General features: G+C 36.9%; 1 protein-coding gene across 1 annotated transcript in view; it reads left to right on the top strand.

Moving 5' to 3' along the window:
- CAMK4 (calcium/calmodulin dependent protein kinase IV) overlaps nucleotides 1-19,590 on the top strand; it is a 208,405-nt gene that overhangs the window by 138,524 nt on the left and 50,291 nt on the right. Inside the window, exon 5 of the mRNA XM_036065756.2 lies at nucleotides 2,437-2,509. Within this exon, the coding sequence (XP_035921649.1) occupies nucleotides 2,437-2,509 (73 nt within the window). The remainder of the gene's footprint in view (nucleotides 1-2,436; nucleotides 2,510-19,590) is intronic.

Raw genomic sequence — 19,590 nt, 5'->3', positions numbered from 1 at the left:
ATTGGAAGAATTTGTAGTCTTGAAAGGAAATATTGTATGAAAATTGATTTTCAAGAACTAATTAATAATGATTCCCTGAATATTGTAACCTACTTTCACATTTTATTTGAAATGTGATTCATAACAGGTATCCAATAAATAAAAAGGTGAGGAAGGATATTCCATCTTTCATATTTTGAAAAGATGAGTTTGTGTTTCTTGACAATGTTCTGAATAATTGAATGGAAAAAATAATTGCAATTTTTGCATCAACATAATTTTTTTGAATCTTGATAATTATGGTCATTAAGTATCTTCTTATATATTATTTATTTTATATATGTTTTTTCTGCTTTTCCTCATTATCCATCCCCTATTTTGGAAAGATTTTATAGATTTTTAATTCCAGCTTTTAATATCAGCTACTTCAAGAACTTACAACTTCTTACCACAACATTAAAAAAAAAAAAGGAAGATACTTTCTGAAAAATAAATATGCTATTTAAGATATTAACAGTCTAAAAAATTTCAGTGCAAGACTATAAAAAATGTTGAAGTTTTGTCTCTTATATGTTTTGAATTGACCTTTTTCAGACATGTCTTCACCATAAACCTTTTGTCAGCTGAAAACATCTTATGCAAGTTGGTAATCTTCAGTGCTATCAAAAATGTGTTTTCTCTTGAAATTTTGGGAAGAAAGAAATAGCAACAGTGTGGTTTTCCAATCTTCCCAAATATCCGTATATAGGACAGAAAAACCAAAAACTCACAGACAATATAACAAAACCAGGTGAAAAGGCTTCCCCATGAAGCCTAGAAAACAAGTGAATGAGGACAAACTAATGACAAACGCAAGAGCCTCATGGTATTAGCATCTATATTAGAGGAAGCAAGAGGACATTGATGAACCTAAGAATAGGAGAACACTCAAATCTCCAAAGCCTCCAAATCATTGAGAAGAAGAATGGGCCAATACAGGAACAGGTGAAATTGTGAGGGCTTTTTGCCATCCAAGTTTCTGAGAAGCACAAGGGCTGCACCCACAGTAAGGTCTGAAGAGGCTAATGCAGTCTAGGCCCTATGAACTCCTGAAACTAATATCTCAGGCCCCCTTGTGTACATCAGGAGAAACTGCTGAGAAGAGACTCCAGTAACCAGAGCAGAAATGCAGAGGAAAGGGAATGAAGTTCCAGATAGAAGAGAAGAGATCTCAGAAAGTATGAGGTCATAATTTTGAATGCTTCATGAAAACAATCAGTCAAGGGCCATGAAACTAGAAAAGATAGCCTTACCTATCACTCTATCAAAATGATTAAGAAAACCAACTTTGCTTAAAAATAAGCAACAGACAGGTGTCTCCATTAATTGCAATAAAAATGATTATAAGAGCACAGAAAATCAGCATGTCAGGAGGATATGCCCACAAAACAGATGAAAGTATAACATGATCTACACAATATTAAGGCTAATATTACTTAATGCTAAAATTAAGAAAATCATAGAAGAAAGAACAAATAAGTCAAAAGTAAAAAAAAAACTCACGATGTGTATAATTGCACACCCCCAAAAAGAAAACCAAAGCGATAGAAGAAAACAAATACAAAGCATTCTAACTCAGGGAAACATTCCTGAAATTAAAATGGAAAAGACTTAAGTTAAAAGAAAGATTCCTTAAAGGAAAAGAAAATTTCCTTGTCCACATCCATGCAAAAAGAGCAAGTCATTTATTTGGAAGAAAGCCAGATGGAGAGAGGGGAGAGGGGCGGGGCAAGGGGGGGAGGAGCAAGGAGCTCCAGGTAAAAGGACTATTGAGAGACATAAGTACTAGTCAAATTGTATGGACCTTATTTGGATGCGGATTCAAACAGACAAATTTCAACATGTCCAAGACAATTGGAAATTTGAAACACTGTGTATTTGAAAATATTAAGGAGTTGTAATTTATAGGTATGATAATGGCATTTTTATGAGTTTTAAAAAGTCCTTTATACTTTTAGAGACAACTCCTTATTTATGAATGGAATTATGTGATGCCTGATAATTTGCTTTAAAATAAAAAGGATGGGAAATAATTGACTGGATAGATAAAACAACACTGGCCATGAGTTAATAATCATTGAAGCTGTGTAACAATTACATGGGATAGTTCATGGTATGTTGTCTACTTGGTATATATTTAACACGATTCTCAGTACAGAGTTTAAGAAGAGTTTTTTTGTCCTCAGATAGGATGGACAGTTCAAGCCTAGGCAAAATAAATGTGTTTCATTTTCCTAAAGAAACCCAAGATTGCTAGAGTATCAGTTTATGGAACTATTTCCCCCCGGTGTTATGCTAGCAGGTTGCAATTGTTTAGATGCATCTTCCTTAACATTAATTCAGTTAACTTCTTTTAAAAACATCCACTCCCCTGAACACATGTGTCTGAGAAGCATTTCCTGGTTTGTTTTTTTTTAGGATTGTGGAGAAGGGATATTATAGTGAACGAGATGCTGCAGATGCTGTTAAGCAAATCCTGGAGGCAGTTGCCGTAAGTATGAATTGACAGCAATAGCGTAACTCTTGGTAACCTTTTCCTTGTACAGAATCATTCCTTAACAAGTGTATGTCTGTGACCAGTCAAAACATTTACAGCAAAACATTACAGCAAAACAGTAAGAAATACTTTGTAGACAGTACGTTGAATACATTTATATTTTCTCTTGATTGCTCAAACTCTGGAAGATGCAGTCCTCCTATATAATGCCATAAGTCTGTTAAAATAATTTCCCATTATTATGAAATCAGACTTTGGGGCTTATAGTCATTCTTCTCTCTTCTTTCCGTTTCTTGAGTTTGTTTCTCTATTGTTTTTGTTGTTTGGCAGGGAAGTGAAGGAGGGTGGAATGTGAGAAATATAGATCTGGGAGCATAGAGGTTATTGATTTTTCTTTCAAGACAAGGGAATTCAAGTGAAAAATTCTGACAGTTTTATTTTTTTAAGGAAGAAATATAAATTAATGTTTTTAAGGAGAATAAAGTGTTGTAAGTTAATGATGGAAACTATGCACCCATATTTACACAAACATGTAATTTTGAGAAGCTTGTTGGATTGAATTAATAAGGAAAAATTTGCCTAGATAAAACAGACTCCACTAGTGAAAACCTTCCCATATATTTAATGGTTGTCTAATGTGTGCTGGAACACGTTGGTGGTTCATTTATTGAATATGAAGTCAGAACAAAAACAGGATGAAGCCCAAGGGGAAATGTTTATTCAGGTTAAAGAGACAAATCTATAAAATATATCAGAATTAAGATATATTCTATTGTTTAGAGTCAGTTATAGAACTAAAATCATCATTCAGTATCTTGAGAAACCAGCCACAGTGACAAAAGCACATGTCCTATGAATTTTACCCCCAACCAAACCAGGAAGGAGGGAAGAGGCAAGGGAGGGAGGGAGAGAAGAAGGAAGGAAAGGAGGGACTCTGACATCTAACTAGCTTATCTATCATTGATGAAAAGGAAAACACAATCTCCGCAATCTGTATAGGACTGCTAGAGATAGCAGATCTATGGTCTAACCAAATCCATGATTGAGCTATCAACACCAAGTTCAATTGGCTTTATAGCCCAGTCTTTCCAAATTATTCCTTCCTATAAAAGCGTTCTGGTCTTTTTGCTCTGGTGGGGTATAAAAAATTTGAATTGGGGGTAGGGAAAAGCTGGAGAGGCTGCCCTGGAATTTTACTATAAATTCACAATGTGCCTCCTGATTATATGAATGTTGAATTTCAAATCCATCCTCTTACATACCCCAAATAACCACTCCATTCCAGAGTTTTCATCAAACACAGTATAGTTACCATACCTGGTTTCCTAAGCTTGCCAATTTGGGAATGATTTTTGACTCTTCCATTACCTTCTCGCCTCACATCCACCTTCCCGACTTCAGTTGGGTCTTCCTTCTACTGCCCATGAACCTAGTCCTGCTCCCTACCATGCTATGGATGCTCCTGATGTGCTTCGTTAAATAAAACCAACCAAACAAACAAAACAGAATCACTTCTAGTTGCTTCCAGTTCCTGTCCTTAAAGATAAAAGTCTAGAATTCTTTTTTGCAGTCTGTTTTCATCTTGTCACTTCTGAGTTCAATAATGGCAGTTTTATGCCTTTCTTAAATACCCATTTAAAAACTTCATTCCTCATTACCACATGCAATAGATTATCTAGTTAAGTAAACATGCTGGCAGTGGCCCACCATCACTTTAGGCAGGCAGCTAGTATAACAGTTAAGAGTACTTTGGGAGTCAAACAGAGCTGGGTTCATTTTCTGGATATGTGAGCTGGGCCCCAGTCACTAAACACTTTTGAGCCTCAGTTTCCTCATGGAAAATAGGCATAATATTCAACCTAACAGAGTTGTGGAAAACACTAAATAAGATAAGGCAATGGAAGTCTTAGCAATGTTCAAAAGAGAGGCAAAAGGATAAGCAACTTCAGACTCAGTACGTCCATGTAAAGATATATTAGATGTTGTAAATGTATACATAGATATCTACTCCCCAGCTAAGTACTAAAATCAAAAACAACTGACAATAGTCACTGCTCAATATTTACCGAATAAGTAACTGAAAATTTATCAAAATAGGAAGTCACTATTCCGTTTTGTCTTTCTAGATACTGATACATTTAGTGAAACGTCCTTACTATCATTTTTCTACTCATTTCATATGAAACAAAGCTTTCTTTATAACTTGTTCCCATTCATGAGATTATTTTCTGCTCCCTTACTATCATTTAATTATTTTCCCGTCATTCAAAATGCACCTTCTTCAATATGTTTTCTCTGGTTACCTTCATCCATTTAGGTCAGCTCTTGATTCTTTTGGCTTATCACAGTGGGCATGCTTCAATTTAGTGATACCTCAGGTAGCTGACTGGGAGAACTCTGTCCTCATTCAGTGAATGAGAAATGAATGCTTTCAGCATCAGACTTTTCCACCTATTGGAGTTACACTAATTAAGGAATAAAAGGGCCCCCAACAGGGATGCCCCAAGTAGGGGTACACCACATAGAAAAGAGGGACTAGATAGACTTCAACTCTATTCCAGATTTGCAAAGATGGCTTGATTAGTCTACTGGTAATCCTCAATTTAAAACAAAAAAATTTGTTGTTCTACCTACTCAGAAAGTTTCAGTTTAATAAGTAGGTTACCAAGCAAAGGGAAAGAAAGGAGAGAGAGGCAAACGGAGAAACAGACTCTTAACTATAGAGAACAAACTGATGGTCACCAGAGGGGAAGGGGGTGGTTGGGGAAACAGGTGAAGGGACTTGCTGTGATGAGCACCGAGTGTTGTATGGAAGTATTGAATCACTATATTGTACACCTGGAACTAATATTACACTGTATGTTAACAAACTAGAATTTAAAAAAAACTTAAAACAAATAATAAAAAATAAAGAGAAATAAATAAGACCAAAAAGATAAAAGTAAATTACCACATTCAAGAAGTTTTATAAAAATCAAATTTTCTCTGATTGCTACAACTAGCAATCAGATTAACTTAGAGGGAAAAAAAGTTAAAGTCATTTCCCTAAGTGTTTCCACAGGTAGAAAGCAAGCGATTTAAAACTTGTGGGAAGTGGCTGACATTTATGAAATAGTTTATTGTCAACTACACAGCTATAGATAGCTATAAAAATAGGACAGTTGGGAACTCAAAGTAATCAGTGATACATCTCACATTTCCTCTGGATCACACACTTAGAAGACTATATCTAGGCTGGCTTTTGAAAGCACAGACGCAGAAATCTTAAAGATTGAAAAGTTCTTGGGAAATACTTTGTGGGGATAATTATACCCCTTAGGTAACAAATCTGGCAATCCTTCCCTTCCTCCCCACTTCACCCTAATTCTTGCCCCAAATATTTCACAGTATTTGTCTGACTATAATCTTGCTCCTTCTGCTTTTTAGCTTTAAATAGAATTTTTGAAAGCTTTTAAAGTGAATTTGAAAGATGTTTCCCTCTTTGAGTTTGAATTCATACAGTTAGTCTTTGAGGGTAGATCATTAAGCTTTCTTGAGTATTCTATCTTCCTGAAATGAATTCCAGGTAGTCCCAAATTAGATGGTCTAAGTCAGTCTGGACATTCTGAAAGGGTCATCATGTCCTCATCTGTCATAAAGCACAATGCTGAACCTTGAAGCCCTCCTTTTCCATTTACTTAAAAAGATAACCAGGGAATTCCATCACCTCTGACATCTCTTACCATTGCCACCACCTCCTGACCTTTCTTGCCCTCCGGATATCCTACTGTTCCTCTGTTTCCAGAAAAATCACTATCTCCCTTTTTTTTCCACTCCACTCCTGATGCCACTTTCCATCTTTTGCTAGCCATAGCTCTCTTAGGTATGTCTTAATTTCAAAGTCATGACTTGAGAGCCTGGAGAAACTTGTACATATAGAGTATATATTGAATTTAATAAAATAGAAGGAAATGGTTAAAGAACTTAAATATGTCTGCTACCCTAGCACATAGATTTGGGGTTAGAATTTTGATAATGGGGGGTGAAGAGTTACAAACAAAAGCATCCCACCCTTGAAGGTTATGGAAACCAATATGGCATCTCAACATTGAAGTCAAATAGGATGTGGACATGATTATAAGGATGCAGGAAAAGATCAAATAGTACAGGCTTCTTTTGGTAAACATTTTTTAAAACCTGTAGCTTTGCCTAAAAAAGAACAGATTTACCATATTAAAGAGTCAGTTGGTAAAGAATTGATGACTAGATACTGAAGAACTGGAAAGGCAGAAGGGGAATACTAAACTAAGGGTACCGTGGCGGTAGCACGTGCAAGGAAGCAGCCTCTCCTCAGACTGAGGGGAGCAAAACAAAGAGTGGGAGAGGATTAAAACTTAGACATTTAAAAGGAGGTGTGATGAAGGTGCACTGCTTGGCTGGTGCTGGTGTCTAGTCTGTGACCTAAAGGAGTTGCCCCCGAAGCTGGCGCTCAGACCTTTGAGCTCATTGATGAGGATGGTGTTCTAGGCAGCTAGTGCTGGTATTGCAGAAGAGGAACACTGGTTGGTTCTGTGAGCATTTGTGGAAAAACTGCAATCAGCAGCTGCCACCAGAATGATCTGCACTGCAGGGTGAAAACGTGTCTTTAGGGTGCATGGGAATAACAAGCGGAAAGATAGGCACAGAAAGCAGATGGGACTGAGCAAGTCCCTTCATCCTCTTCCAGCCTTCCACTCTCTCCCTAGTGCCCTCTGATGGCAGAGCCGAACAGGAAGCCAGCAGGAGAAGGAAAAGTGTGGCTTCTAATTCAAGTCTCAGCTTCACAAAGTGGACTACAGAAGGGTGTTTACAGCTGAGAGCCAATAACTTAATAAATGGTACAGGAATTTATTTAAAAACAAAAATAAATTCTCAAAGTTCCTGTTGCTATTCATAGTCTTCTAAAACGTTCAGTCTTTACTAATGTGCATTAAATGGTTCTAGAAGTCAATGAAATCAAAACAAGTACAGCAGCATTGAAATAAATTACTGTCTATATTTAATACCAAGTACTCTGCTTGATAATGTTTATAGGTTTAATGGGCAATACATACATTATCAACTTTATATTATTTGATACATTTAAACCGTCTTCCACCTGACCTCTCATTCTCTATTGGCAGAGTTGATGGCCCTTTATAAAGATGGAAGATGTCAGAACGTTTTTTCCCAGCCTCCCTTGAGGTTAGGCGAGGGCATATGACCTGATCCTCATCAGTGAGCTCTGATGGGCAGTCTGCCTGGGGGTGCTGGGGAAACTTCTTCTCAGTAAAAGGAGACCCAAGAGAGGGAAGGTCATTTCTCTTTTTCACTGGCATAGTCAGGTCTGCATACGATGTAGGAAACTGCTTTTTCTGTCTTGTAATTAAGAAGAAAAACATAGCTGTGTTGAAGAAAGCCAAAAAAAAAGTACACACCATTAGAATTCTCCTCTTGCTTGATACCTTATAGAATGAGGATAATAAGTTTCTCAATATTTTTGCCACTTTAAATTGTAAATCCTGTTACTTGAAGCAATAAGATACTGAACTTCTTGAATAAACTTTTAAGTATATGCTAATAACAATTCTGTGGTCAGAACAAGTTGTATAATTTTCCATCTTTCGAAACATAACACAAAGGGCATAAAAAGATTCTCATCCCGCAAATTTCTAAAAACTGAATTTCACTGAATATCAAAAACACACCCACACACTGGTCAATCACAAGGTATAAGGTTATTAACAGTAGCAAGCTTGCTTCTGATACCTGTTCTTTGTTTTTGTGAATATTGTTCCCGCTTGGGTCCACTTATTGTCAGTAAAAAGATTCTGAGAGTTCAATTAAGTAATGAGGCACTGGAACAGAAAATGTGGGGTTCTTTGTGGTTTGTTTTAAATCTGTCAGTTCCCATGCTATTTCCATTTCTTTCTGGGGGGGATTTTGTCTCTTGTTACTCACATTTGAACACTGATCTCTGGGGGATGGATTTTAATGCAAGGCTCAAAGCACTGAAACACTATAATGATAACTTTACCAGTAAAAATAAAAGTAGTTATACATTCTTACGAAGAATTGAGAGATCACAATTACCAGAAAATAAATAACAAACAGTTCTATTAATGTTCTAATATTTTGATTTATAACACAGAATAAAGTAGAGTAGTGGCTCAGTCAGAGCATAGATATTTTATCAGAAAAAAAGTTTGGAACAAATATAATCTATATCCTGAAAACTAGAGCTCAATATTAGGAAGCTGGAAATCTAAAAATAATTCCTGGGAGGGAGAGTATCTTTCTCATTAAACGTTTCTGTACATCATTATCAGCAGTGTAATAATGATATCAAAATTTTGTCAGATTCCGTCTAAGTGGCTTTCTCTCTCTTGAGTTCTGGGAAAATCACAATTCTAGGAATATATATTAAGAAGCTTACTAGTTTATGGGGAAGATAGACATGTAAGCACAAGGGCTATAAAATGACATATATGCATCTATTGATGCATTTTGCTGATTAGAGAATGTGAAAGCTATTCAGTATATCTAGAGAGAAACTGAGTCAGAAAAATCTTGCCAGAGGAAGTTATATCTGAGTTGGGTTTTAAAAGAAAAATTGTTGTTTAATAGGTAGCCAGTAGGAAAGAAGTAGAATTCCAGAAACACTCCTATTCTCCCACAGATTTTTAGGGAACATAATAGACTAAAGGTACAAAGGCATGAACTGCTGATATTTGGCTCTAGCGAGAACTGGGGCTTGAGAGAAGTGGGGAGCCCATCCTGAGGGGCTTACCTGACTTTCAAAAGAGGTTCACGTGGTTCTGCAGATGAGGAGATGTGAGGGACTTTTGCTGCAGGATCATCATCCGGACAGCAGCATGAAGCCTCAAAGCAGTGAGGCCAGTTAGGAAGATATGGCAAAGTCAAGTCAAGAGATGAAAAACATCTGAAGGGACCTGGTTTGTGATTATACGAATGAATGCCCTAACCAACTAACCCCAGAATTCCCCTTGAATCTTCTCTGTCAATATTAGTGAATGTTACATATGTGAAGACGTGGAGATAATGAAAAATAATCTAGAGCAGGGAGCATGCAGATGAGCAATTTAGACGTTTGATAAGAACGTCTCATAAAACTCTCTCACTTTCGTTAACACTCTCTTCTCACCTCTGCGCACTTGCTCTCTGAGATTTTATTCCACTTTCTTCCATCCAGTCTCACAGCTCCTCTAATGACCTGTGTTTCTTCCATTCCTCTTTCCCTCTAGTTCTCCTCTAGAGAACTAATGATGAATAGAACAACAACAGCAAAAATAACATTTTAAGAGACCAGCCAAAGCCTTTAGACCAGGGTGAATGTGTTCACTATGCACAGCACACATTGTAGGTCCCCAGGAGAGCTATAGAAAGTAAATATGAGACACAGTCCCTGCCTGGAAGAATTAACAAGGCAAACAGGATTTTTTTTTAAAGATTTTATTTATTTATTTGACAGAGGGAGAAAGAGAGCATACGGGGGGGAGGAGGTGGGGGGATGGCAGAGGGAGAGAGAAGCAGACTCCCTGCTGAGTTATCTTTCTTCTCTGGATTGAGATGAGTGTTTTCACTATTTCAAAAGCCCATTGAAGTGTCATGGACATGACATCTGATTTGTGTTTGGCGACCTCAGATGATAGTCTTTACGGATTCATTCATAGCTATTCAGGCAGGTTTCTGTTGATTAGGGCGTGAGATTCACAGATTCATTGACTTCAGAGCAGGAGAATTGGATAATCTCAAGTAAAGGTGGGATATATTGTCTAGTTAATGTTGGCAGTATCCAAAAACACAAAAAAGGAAACAATGTAATAATAGAGAAGTACTCACAGTATCCTTATGAGGTCAGGAAAGGCATGTATCGTTTCTGTCTCTATAGATGACCTATGAAGACTAATGTAAATAAAGATAAAGAGAAAAAGATGGGAATCCAAGCTATAAGGGAATACAGTTTTAAGTAAGGTAACAGATTTTAATTATGTTTAGAAATGCTTATTCCAAGCAGATGTGTATAAGCAGACCATGAGAGGAAGGATATTATCATATTATCACAATACCTTTTTTATTTTAAACAAACCTTACTCTAATCGGTAACTTGGCCTATTTTCCATTCCTGTGACACTGTATTGCACATATATGTATTCTGTTCCTCTGATATTCAATGCTCTGAAAAGCTGAAATTCAGAAAAAAAAAAAAGCTGAGCAAAGAATTCTCCCACCCACAGTGGGGTCTCTAGGAGGACGGTCTCTTCTTTACATCGATATAATTTACATGCAACAGCCTCTCCCTACTACAGGCTACAAGAGAAGGACTCGCGGCTGGAAGGATCCCTTTGTCAGTGGTCCCCTTTTAAGAAAGAATGATTGTGTGGAAAATATCAAAGTACCGTGCTTTGAAGGTGAACAGTGATCTTTTCTTTGTGAATCTGCTTCTCTGCAAGGATAGTAGAGTGACTAAGGTTAGACTCTAGTTAACTATTTCTGTGTTATTCTTCCATTGTTTGTTTACTGGAGGATGGGGTGGGACCATGAAATTTATGTCCTTGCTCTCCGGTAGTAGTTCTCTGCCCAAACCTAAAGTATGCCCTGTCTTGAGGGAGTGAAATCCTATTTTATGTTATACGGTACAGTGTGAATCTACTATTTGTAATGTCTTTGACCCATAAAAATGAATTTTTATTTTGGGAATGGCCAATTCAGAAGTAGTGTTGAAAAACATGAACAATTCTCTCAAAGAGGTGGGATTCTTTTTTTAATTTCTAGAAGGAGAGCAGTCAGGCAATATAATACTCTGTTAATTTTACTCTTTGAACATGGAATTTTGATTTTATTATTAAATAATTCAGGAACAAATTCTGCAAAAGTTTTACAAAATATTTTTACCTGCCTAATAAGTAAGAAATACATAATTAAATGAAGATGTCAAATTAACTTACAGGCATAGGCCTAGATCATAGCCTATGTACATTACACTGGTCATAGAAACAGAAGATTAACTCGGTTTTCTTATTTTAATCATTGTCTTCCATCCCATCTCAAGTGTTTAGCTCCTGAATAAGGAATGTTCACAAAAGTCCAGCTTACTCACTTTGACTGAGATGCAGAATTTCTCAATGGGGCCAATGGGAACACTCGGTTTCATGCGGGTAAGGCAGTTCTTTGTAAGTGTTGAGTAGTCCCAGCTATCTCAACCTATTCTGGCTGCTATAACAGGATACCATAGATTGAGTGGCTTAAACAATAAACATTTATTTCTCACAGTTCTGGAGGCTGGGAGTTCCAGATCAGGGTGCCAGCATGGTCAGATTTTTGATAAGGGCTCTGTTTTAGGTTTTCAGACTGCTGCCTTCTTTCTGTATCCTCACATGAGTAAGAGAGTGAGCTCTGGTCTCTTTCTCTTCTTATAAGGGCATTAATCCTATCATGGGGCTCCACCCTCAAGGTCTTAGATCTAATTACCTTCAAAGGCTTCACCTCCAAATACCATCACACTGAGGACTGGGACTTCAACATTTGAATTCTTAGGGACACAAACATTCATCCATAGCACTCGCTCCAATATATTAATGCCAGTTGGAGACCCAGATATTGTGACAACAGAAAAGAAAAATACTTACACACAAATTTCCAGTCCGTCTAAGTGGAACCTTCCCCTTAATCTGTTTTTCTTTCTCTCTTTCTTTCAACCTCTCTCCCTTCCTCCTTCCTTCTATTCTCACTTCTCTTTACCTTGTAAATTCCAGAGAATCATCACCACCCAAAGATTCAAAGATACGTAAATACCATTGCAATGTATGCAGGCAGTGCTAGACACCCTAACAATTCTTGTTAACTTTTTTTGTCTACTTCAAAGAAATTTTCAGTAACTATTAGTGATTTCAAAATGTTTTTTTGACCTAGGACAAGAATACCTTCCTCATTCCAATGTCCCACTTTATCATTCTACCTTTTGTAAATGTAATTTAAGGTCCCTCTGTGCTATATCCTCTTTATTTTTAACTCATGAAAGAAGTATGGTATATTTCTAATGTATTTCACATGCTGTATATTTAATATTAATCTTCCATGGTTTCTGAATCTTGGTGTTTTCTCCAGATTATTTTGCCTAAAGTTTACAGAACCTGATCTGCTCATTTTTTTTCCCAAGGAAATGCTTCCCTATATATTACCAATCTGTAAAATTTTCCTGGAATGTCAGGGCTTTGCCTGCTATGTTATAAGCAGTTGGTAGGTTAAATAGAGAACTACTTACCTATACACTGCACGCTTAAAAATAATCAAAACTCAGATTTTATTAATAGGACATCCAAGTGTTTTAAAAGATCTATATAAGTGGCGGGGCGCCTGGGTGGCTCAGTCAGTTAAGCATCTTGGCTTCGGCTCAGGTCATGATCTCAGGGTTGTAGAATCAGCTGCCCATTCGACTCCCTGCTCAGCGTGGAGTCAGCCTGTCCCTCTCCCTCTGCTCCTCCCCTCCCTCCCCGCCTCGTGCTTTTTCTTTCACTTTCTCTCAAGTGAATGAATGAATCTTTTAAAAAAAAATGATATATGTAAGTTGCATAATATTAGCAAATGATGTCCACCAGTAAAATGAATAGTTTACGTATATAACTTGGGATGTAGACAAGGGTGAGTCACCTTTAACTGTCTTTGTTTTCTTTATGTGGCAGTATACGTTGACCTGAAAGTATAATAAGAATTCCAGCTCTAAATGTGATATAGCTCACCTACATGTTGGAGATTATTGCATTGTCATCTCTGTAGTCATCAGTCTTCCTCACATTTACTTTGTGATATTTAAAGGACTTTGCTTGAACATTTCGGATCCTTCTTGATTTATGAGAGAAAAGCATACATCATATCATAACATTTCCCCACCTAACCCTCCACTATCTCCCCATCAGACTCACAGTCCTCTATGTGTGACCCTCAGAGTCGTGCCTGGAAAGGCTCCTTGCTGACCTTATGATCCTCTCTCTCTCCATGAGCCTTCATTCATGGTGCTTCAATAACCTTCTGTTCTTCCAATATGAGAAACTCTAGTTCCTGGAACTTTGAATTCTTGTTTGAAACTAGAATGTATGGGACGACTGGGTGACTCAGTGGGTTAAGTGTCTGCCTTGGGCTCAGGTCATGATCCTCGGGGTCCTGGGATGGAGCCCGGCGCCAATGTCTGGAATGTTTCCTGATACATACTGGGTATTCTGTAAATATTTGTTGGATGATTTGACTGACTAAAGATCTTCATTCATTTATTTAATGATGCACTCATTCATCAGCTAACCAAACAAATAATAGATGTTTATTGAGCATATATTTAGCCCCTGCCACTGTTGGAGTCATTAAGAGACACATGGCACTTGTGTGCCAAGAGTTTGTGTTCTTTAGTCCATTACTTGCTAACTGCAAAATACTCAGTATATTAGTTTTCTGTTACTGACTAACAAATTACCACAAATTTAACAGCTTAAAACAACTTATTCTCTCACGGGTCTGTAGGACTGAAGTCCAGTGGGCTCTACTGGGTTCTTGGCTTAGAGTCTCACAAGGTGGAAACCAAAGTGTTAGTCAGCTGGGCTCTTATCTGTAGGCTCTGGGAGGAACCTGCTCCCAAGCTCACTCAGGTTGTTGCGTAAGTTCACTTCAATGTGGTTGTATGACTGAGGTCCCTGTTTCCTACTGCTTATCGACCAGGAGCTCCCAAAGGCTGCCTGCATTTCTTGGCACATGCCTCCCTCCATCTTCAAAGCCAGCTAGGGTGCTTCAAGTCCCTGATTTTCTTTTCTGCTCCCAGCCAGAGAAAACTCTCTGCTTTTCAAAGGCACATGAGATTTGATTAAGCCTACCCGAATAATCTCCCTTTTGACATTTAATATAATCATAGGAATGCTACCTCATCATATTCATAGATTGCACCCACACTCACAGGGAAGAGCATTGAATATAGGGGCTAATTCCATAGAGTGGTCATTCTTAGCATTCCACCTATTACACCCAGACCAACCTACTCTTCATAACCAGTGTGTGATGCATGAGTTTTCTACCATCATGTATTTAATCTAATCAACCCCAAACATGGTTTCCATGGGAAAGTAAATGAGGAGTCCAAAAGTTGACCCAGACACATGGATAAATTTGAATGTCATTGGTTTTCAGGCTTTTCAGACACTCATTTACTGAAAAGTGTTTTGGTTTGTTTGTTTTTTAATGTGTAGCACTTACTCTGTGTTCTCATGCTCTTCCTTTCTTTCTTTTCTCCTGTTTTTTTCTCCTGGTTTTTGTTAGGAAATCAATTCTGCTACTTCAAAGTATTAGCCACAACAAGTATTTTCAAAGGTTTTCAAAACTGTTTGCTGTATCTTTGAAAACAAGCTCAAACACAGATCAATGATCAAAAAGAAGGAATGATAGCTGTGGTTGAGACTATGTGTGGCATCTCGGCATGTAAAAATACAAATATACAGTATACTCAGATACATTTCTTTTTTCATGTTGCTCTCTTATTTTGTTTCCCTCAACAATATGTCTTAGAAATCTTTCCTTTTATATATTAGTTTGTTATCACTGCATAACAAATCACCACAAACTTAAAAGCATGACACAATACCCGTGTATCTCCTAGTTTTTGTCAGTCAGAAGTTAGGCATGACACGACTAGATTCTCTCAGTTCCAAAATCAGGGTATCAGCAGGGCTGCATTTCTTTCTGGAGGCTCTGTGGAAGAATCTGCTTCCAGCACATTGAATTTGTTGGTAGAATCCAGTTCCCTGCAGTTGCCTTGACACGAGACCTTCTCCATCTTTGAGACTGCAGTGGTGCATCAGATTCTTCTCACGCTTTGGACCTCTTTGACCTACTCTTCTGCCTTCCTCTTCTGCTTTTAAAGGCTCATGCAGTTACACTGGGCCCATCTGGATAATCCAGGATAATCTCTATATTTTAAGGCCAAAGTGATTAGTAATCCTAACTACATCAGCAAAGTTCCTCTTGCCATGTTACATAGCATGTTCATTGTCCTGGAGATTAGAGCATTGAGTCTTTTTAGGGCCATAATTCTATCTACCACATTTTAGTGTGTATGGATCTTTTTCATTCTTTCAATTGCTTCAGGGTCATTTATTTCATACTATGGGTTCTATAATTTATCCAGGTTCTAGATAGTTATGTAACTTTTTTCCAATTTTAAAAATTATGAAAATATTGTCATAAATATCCTTGTAGGCATATTTACACACAAGTAAAAATATTTCTTTAAGATACATTCTAAGAAGTGGCTTCTATGAGACATGCTTTTAAGTTTGTGGTGATTTGTTATGCAGTGATAGCAAACTAATATATAAAATATATATTCATTTTATACATTTAATGGATGCTGCTACATTGCAAGGCTTTATCAGTCTACAATCCTGTCAGTACTCAGTATGAGTTTACCTTTTTACCAACATGTGCATCTAACCAATCCTAATATCAGTCTTTTTGTCGGGGAGGGGAGTAATATAAGTGGTAAAAATAATTCATTGTTTTGATTTACTTTTTCTAATTATAATACTGAAGATGTCATGAATATTTCTTGGATTTATAGGCCATTTTCAATCCTCTGTGACTTGGTCATCATATCCTTTACCTTTTTCTATCCTTTGCTCTTTTTGCAATGATAATTTTACATTTTTTTTCTTTTCTTATTATGTAGGAGCTCTTTATATATTCAAATTTTAATCTTTACTATATATCTTTATATGTAATCTATATCATATAGACAGATGGATAGATAAAGTAAATGTGTTCTCCTAGTTTTGCTTTGTTTATGCTGCTTTGTGTAATTTTCGTTTTTATAGTGATTTGAAAAAGTTTTTTAAGTTTTTATTTAAATTCCAGTTAACATATAGTGTAATATTAATTTCAGGTGTACAATATAGTGATTCAACACTTCCATATGATACTGGGTGCTCATCATGACAAGTGCCCTCCTTAATCCCCATCACTATTTCACCCATTCCACCCCCACCTCCCCTCTGGTAACCATTAGTTTGTTTGATATGACAATTCTATACATTTTGCTATGCTTACCATGATAAATATAGTTATCATCTGTTACCATTCAAACTTATTGCAGTATTACTGACTATATTCCCTATGCTGTACTTTCATCCCCATGACTGACTTATTTTATAACTGGAGCTTTGAACCTATTAATCCTCTTCAGTTAATTCACCTGTCCTTCCAACCTACTCTCCTCTCACAGCCACCAGTTTGTTTTCTGTATTTATGATTCCATTTCTGTTGTTTTTTTTTTTAGATTCTACATATAATTGAAATCATATGGTCTTTGTCTTTTTCTGTCTGACTTATTTCACTTAGCATAATAATCTCTACGTCCATCCATGTTGTCACAAATGGCAAGATCTCTGTCTTCGTATGGCTGAGTAATATCTCATTTTATTTATACACACACACACACACACACACACAAACACACATATGTCACATCTTCTTTATCCATCCATCTCTGGATGGACACTTAGGTTGCTTCCATATCTTGTTGTGAGCTTAGTGAGCTTGTGTATGCATTTATATTTTTAGTTCTTCTGGTGTTTTTCCTTTTATAACTTTAAACAACATCCTTCAACCTCTATTTTATGTTTCATTAAACTTAAGCAGTATCACCACCCTCTTTCTACCGAGAAAAATAAGGAAATTAACATACATACACTTCTTCTATTGACCTCCACCTTCAAAATCTTTCTTGTCATATCTCTGTTTTACATTGGTAAGGTTCATATCATTTATATTCTGCATCTTGTTTGTTTTTTGGGGTTCTACATTTAAACGGACTTGATGGCCATCAGCCCTTTACCACATTTCTTTCTCTTTATTTCTTATGTGGCTGAATTTATTCATTTAAGTAGTTAGGATTTTGTTTGTTTATTTTCTTTGAGTCTTTTTGCTTGTTTGTTTTTTCCTCTTTCCAGAAAGACATAGCAGCAATATATCCCCTGAGTTCTTTCGTGACTTTTATGGCCACTTTATACTTGCAGGACATATTATAAATTTGCAGGACGCTTGGTTCTAACCTCAGCAGTCAGTATGCATTCCTCTGTAGTCTCCTTGCACTGAAACCTGCCTTGCAAAAATCTGACACCAACTTTATATTTCCCTTCTTTGAGATGGTCTGCTTTTTTCTGCCTACAGGTCTAAGAATCCCTTCTTTATCCTTGAAGGTCAGTAACCTGAGCAGGTGCGTGTCAGTTTCCACAGCTCTTCCTGTGAGAAAAGCAGCAATAGCTTTTCCCCCATTTTACAATTATGTACCAACCAAAGCTCAGAGAAATTGGCTTTTGCACAGTTGTACAAATAGTGGACCCAAAGTTGTTAAAACTCCCAGTCTAGGTTTGACCACATTGCCAGGCATGTGTACAAGTCTTCTTTATCAGCCTTTGGGACTCTGGGTCTTTTAAGTTTCAATCTGTACAAAAGCCCACTAACTTAAGCAGTCTTATGGGCTTTGAATAATTTTCTGCACTTAACTCTTTAACTCAAAGCAGGTGGAACATTTGAGCTATTTCGGTTTCTGTGACTCTCTGGCCCATTTCTTAGGGAACATCTGAACCTTAATCTAAGGTTCTTCCCCCTCCTTCATTCACCTTTAATAAATTCTGAAGCTAAATGCATATATTTGTTTTTATTTTTATCTTTTTCTTTTCCTGAGAGATGTCAGTTCAGAATTTCAGCAAATCTGCATCATCTCTGCACTCCCGTGCATTTTCCACCACTGGTGTATAGCACTAGCCACCCTGTATTTTGGTTAGTTGTACATGAGCCTGTCTCCTGAAAGAGGCAGATTATCTCTAGGCTAGGAATAATGATTTATTCATCTGTATCTGTCATCCTTTTCCTCTGCCCTCTACCCCCGCTTACAAACACACACACAAACCCCTTATGCCCCTTTGTATTCATAGCACATAACAAACACAATACATATTCATTGACTTGAATCCAGTTGTTTACAAAATCTTGTTTAGGATCCCAGCATTTTGAGTGCTGGGGATATTTTAGAACTGGCCTTATATCCATGGTTTCTAAAAGACAATAGGACTTCTAATTCATTTAATAATTCAATAAACTGTTAAATCACATTACTTTCAAAAATCACATTACTTTCAAAAATGATAATGCTAATCCAATTTTCCAGGAGAGTGCCTTTCATGGAATATAATGTATTTTAAAATTTAAATAAATTTACATGGCATATTTCTCTTTGTTTTGGAAAAGATACCTCTAATTTCATAGAACTTGACATGCTGATAGATACAGGGGAAAATCCATGTTGAAAAACAAAATTTCTCATGCATACACTTTACAGTCTAGTATTGGTTTCTACTCCTCACACTTTAACCTTGAAACACTTATATTTTTTATGAGTAATATGTTGAACGTGTCATGGGTTCTGACCAACTGTGTGATTTATCCTTTGAAATATTCCTTTGAATGTTTGAACTCATCCAAAATGTATCTAACTTTTAAATTATCTTCCTAACTTTTGTCTATGAAGTTATTGTTACAGAAACTCAGGGTTTAATGGCTCTGGATCCTGCAGAATTCCAGAAATGCCACCTTATTTTAAGTTGAATATCATGGAGGAAGTGCCTTATTACACACTAATTCACCATGTTCAAACCTTCTGTTTATCCATGTAGTAGGCCATTTAGTAAAGAGGCTAAATGCTTATGCTAGATTTTGCTAGAAAACTGAAAGAAGAATCTTGAGAGGAATATGTAATTGGAACACATGGGGCTACCTCAATAATAGTAATACCAGCCATCACTACCATGTGTTATTAAGTACTTACTGTGGACCAAGCTTTAGCTAACAGCTTTATGTACATCATTTCCCTTAATCCTCATACCTATAAGGCTGTTCATTATATTAATTTCACAGGTGAAGAAACTGAGACTCAGAAAGATTAAGCAGCTTTTCCAAGATCATACAGCTGGCTCATGGCAGAATCAGGACTAGAACACAAAACCAAAGATGACTTCAGAGTTTAT

Source organism: Halichoerus grypus, chromosome 2 (genome assembly GCF_964656455.1).
Source record: "Halichoerus grypus chromosome 2, mHalGry1.hap1.1, whole genome shotgun sequence".
In the NCBI taxonomy this organism is placed as follows: Eukaryota; Metazoa; Chordata; class Mammalia; order Carnivora; family Phocidae; genus Halichoerus; species Halichoerus grypus.
This window is presented reverse-complemented; position numbering and strand designations above follow the sequence as displayed.